Raw genomic sequence first — 3,088 nt, forward strand, 5'->3', positions numbered from 1 at the left:
GATGTTACTATTAACTACTATGATGTTACTATTAACTACTATGATGTTACTATTAACTACTATGATGTTACTATTAACTACTATGGTGTTACTATTAACTGCTATGGTGTTACTATTAACTACTATGATGTTACTATTAACTACTATGATGTTACTATTAACTACTATGGTGTTACTATTAACTACTATGATATTACTATTAACTATTATGATGCGTCTGCCTTTCAAAGATTATGCATTTTTATAGGGACCGGTCTCATGAGTGCGTGTGTGGGTGGTTGGAGGGTGCCAGTGGCAGGTGTTCCTCCTTTTCTTTCACTCTCTTGATTCTCTCTCTCTCTCTCTCTCTCTCTCTCTCTCTCTCTCTCTCTCTCTCTCTCTCTCTCTCTCTCTCTCTGTGTGTGCGTGTGTGTGTGTGCCTGTGTGTACGTGTGTGTGTGTGTGTGTGTGTGTGTCTCTCTGTCAGTATCTCTGCCTCTCTTTCATTTTCTCTATTGTCTCCCGCTATCTCTCTCGTGCTCTTTTTCTATATCTCTCCCCGTTTCTCTCTCTCTCTCTCTCTCTCTCTCTCTCTCTCTCTCTCTCTCTGTGTGTGTGTGTGTGTGTGTGTGTGTGTGTGTGTGTGTGTGTGTGTGTGTATAAATATACTCACGCACAGTGCACGCACTCACACATACGGAGCGGGGTTGTCTCAGCATGTAGGACATGTATTTACTACTGTCCTGTATTGTTGTGTGTGTATGCATGAGTGCTTCTAACCTTTGTACACACACACACACACACACACACACTACCACTAGCACATACAGACATACTAAGTAAACACAAACACCCGAAACCAGTGGGTAAAGGTGTGCAGGAATCACTTGTTTCACAAACACCTTTCCTTGTCTACGGCCATACCACGTTGAACCTACCGGTTCTCGTCCGATCACCGAAGTCAAGCAACGTCGGGCGTGGTTAGTACTTAGATGGGTGACCGCTTGGGAACACCACGTGCTGTAGGCGCAATACTTTTTTTCTTTTAATTAAATAATTATTCTAAATCTATTTTTGAAAATCAATCACACGGGAGACCAATTTAGCATTAAATAAATGTACCATATTGAATACTTACCAAATGGGTGACACGTCGGGAACACCACGAGCCGTGGGCGCACTCTGTTTCTTTATATACCAACTACTGCACCGGTAACAAATTCAGTAGCCTAGATGAGTGTGTGATGAGAGTGTGCGTACTTGTGAGTGTATAAGTTATAAATAGGTTAGCAAATACACAACCCAACTCATTGTTTAAAAGTGTCAACTTGGAAAGGTGGGAAGGCCCTGAAAAGGGCCGTTAGAATAGGAGAGAAAAGATGGGGGTCTCTCGCTGACTTGGCCAGTGGAGTTTACTTGGAGGTGGTGTACTTGGTGACAGCCTTGGTTCCCTCACTGACAGCGTGCTTGGCGAGCTCGCCTGGCAAGAGCAGCCTGACAGCGGTCTGGATCTCTCGGGAGGTGATGGTGCTCCTCTTGTTGTAATGAGCGAGACGGCTGGCCTCGGCAGAGATGCGCTCGAAGATGTCATTCACGAAAGAGTTCATGATAGACATAGCTTTGGAAGAGATGCCAGTGTCGGGGTGCACTTGCTTCAACACCTTGTAGATGTAGATGCTGTAGCTTTCCTTTCTCCTCCTCTTCTTCTTCTTATCGCCGGTGCGGACGGCTTTCGCCTTTCCGGCTTTCTTGGCTCCTTTGCTCGATACTTTGGGCGGCATGTTGCTAGTCCGACTGCGTACAACAGAACTACTGGGACCGACCGTTTCGGATTCTTTTATATCACGCATGGTCGACTGCCGAGCGCAAAACTCGGCACACCGGGGAAAGCGAGCGCGCTGATTGGCCGGGCCGCGCCTCGGCTCGGGCGGCTTCAGCCAACGGGAAGCGAGAGAGCGCACCGCGGCACACATTTTTGCGCTCGGCGAGTGCGTTCTGGGACTATATAAAGGGGGAGAGGAGAGAGGCTCAGTCAGTCGATCTGAACGCTTTCGCAGTGCAGATCTCTTAGGCTACAGTAGTTGTTTTTGAAGACTCAGTCTTGAATCTTGAATCTTGAATCATGTCTGGCAGAGGCAAAGGCGGTAAAGTCAAGGGCAAGTCCAAGTCCCGTTCCTCTCGTGCTGGTCTGCAATTCCCAGTGGGCCGTATTCACCGTCTGTTGAGGAAAGGCAACTACGCTGAGAGAGTGGGTGCTGGCGCTCCCGTGTACTTGGCTGCCGTGCTCGAGTACTTGGCTGCCGAGGTTCTGGAATTGGCAGGCAACGCTGCCCGTGACAACAAGAAGACAAGAATCATCCCCCGTCACCTCCAGCTGGCCATCCGCAATGACGAGGAGTTGAACAAACTTCTGTCCGGTGTGACGATCGCACAGGGTGGAGTGCTGCCCAACATCCAGGCTGTTCTGCTGCCCAAGAAGTCGCAGAAGGCTGCCGGCAAGAGTTAAATTCGTCCATCCCCGCCCGGTGACCGTCCCCCAAATGTCCTTTTTAGGACAACATATCTTCCCAGTTACCACTGTATTCTGCTGAGTGTTGAGTTGTTGGTTGTTCCCCGTAATTACTGACGACATGATTAGAAATAGAAGTTGACTGTCTGCTTCTCTGCTTCTCTGCTTCTCTGCTTCTCTATCTCTGTCTCTCCTTTTTACTTTTACAAGTCTACAGTGCAGTGGAGAAACACGGACAGATGAACAGGGTGATATAGTAATAGTCCTAATACTAACAGAGCAGTTGTGTGCTGTATGTTTGTTCACAACAATACAGTTGCTGGGGGTGAGGGATAGGCGTACAAGTGTGAGCATGGGCTATGGGTAGTCAAATAGTGCGTATGTGTGTACACGCACGTGTGTGTCTCTCTCTCTCATTGTGTGTGTGTGTGTGTACACAAATAGAGTTGTTGGTAGCAGACAAGGGCTGTCGAATGACCGTTAGTAGGGGTGAGAATGACAAAGATTTAACAGAAAGAGAGTGCGTGTGCACGCACGAGTGTTTATGAGTCTCTCTCTCTCTCTCTCTCTCTCTCTCTCTCTCTCTCTCTCTCTCTCTCT

The 3,088-nt window shown here is 47.7% G+C and overlaps 2 protein-coding genes and 1 non-coding gene across 3 annotated transcripts; 2 read left to right on the top strand and 1 right to left on the bottom strand.

Annotated features, from left to right (window-relative positions):
* Positions 1-889: 889 nt before the first annotated feature.
* LOC118478577 lies at positions 890-1,008 on the top strand. Its single transcript, XR_004859147.1, has one exon. It is a non-coding gene; the product is annotated as a 5S ribosomal RNA (ribosomal RNA).
* A 308-nt stretch (positions 1,009-1,316) lies between these two features.
* LOC101855290 (histone H2B, gonadal) lies at positions 1,317-2,103 on the bottom strand. Its single transcript, XM_005108512.3, has one exon. The coding sequence runs from the start codon at positions 1,950-1,952 to the stop codon at positions 1,392-1,394; it is 561 nt and encodes a 186-aa protein (XP_005108569.1). The 5' UTR covers positions 1,953-2,103; the 3' UTR covers positions 1,317-1,391.
* LOC101855053 (histone H2A-like) lies at positions 2,044-2,539 on the top strand. The gene has a single exon (NM_001280820.1). It carries the CDS (start codon positions 2,102-2,104, stop codon positions 2,483-2,485), a length of 384 nt encoding a protein of 127 aa, NP_001267749.1. The 5' UTR covers positions 2,044-2,101; the 3' UTR covers positions 2,486-2,539.
* Positions 2,540-3,088: the final 549 nt, after the last annotated feature.

The sequence above is a fragment of the Aplysia californica genome, unplaced genomic scaffold (genome assembly GCF_000002075.1).
Source record: "Aplysia californica isolate F4 #8 unplaced genomic scaffold, AplCal3.0 scaffold00695, whole genome shotgun sequence".
NCBI lineage: Eukaryota > Metazoa > Mollusca > Gastropoda > Aplysiida > Aplysiidae > Aplysia > Aplysia californica.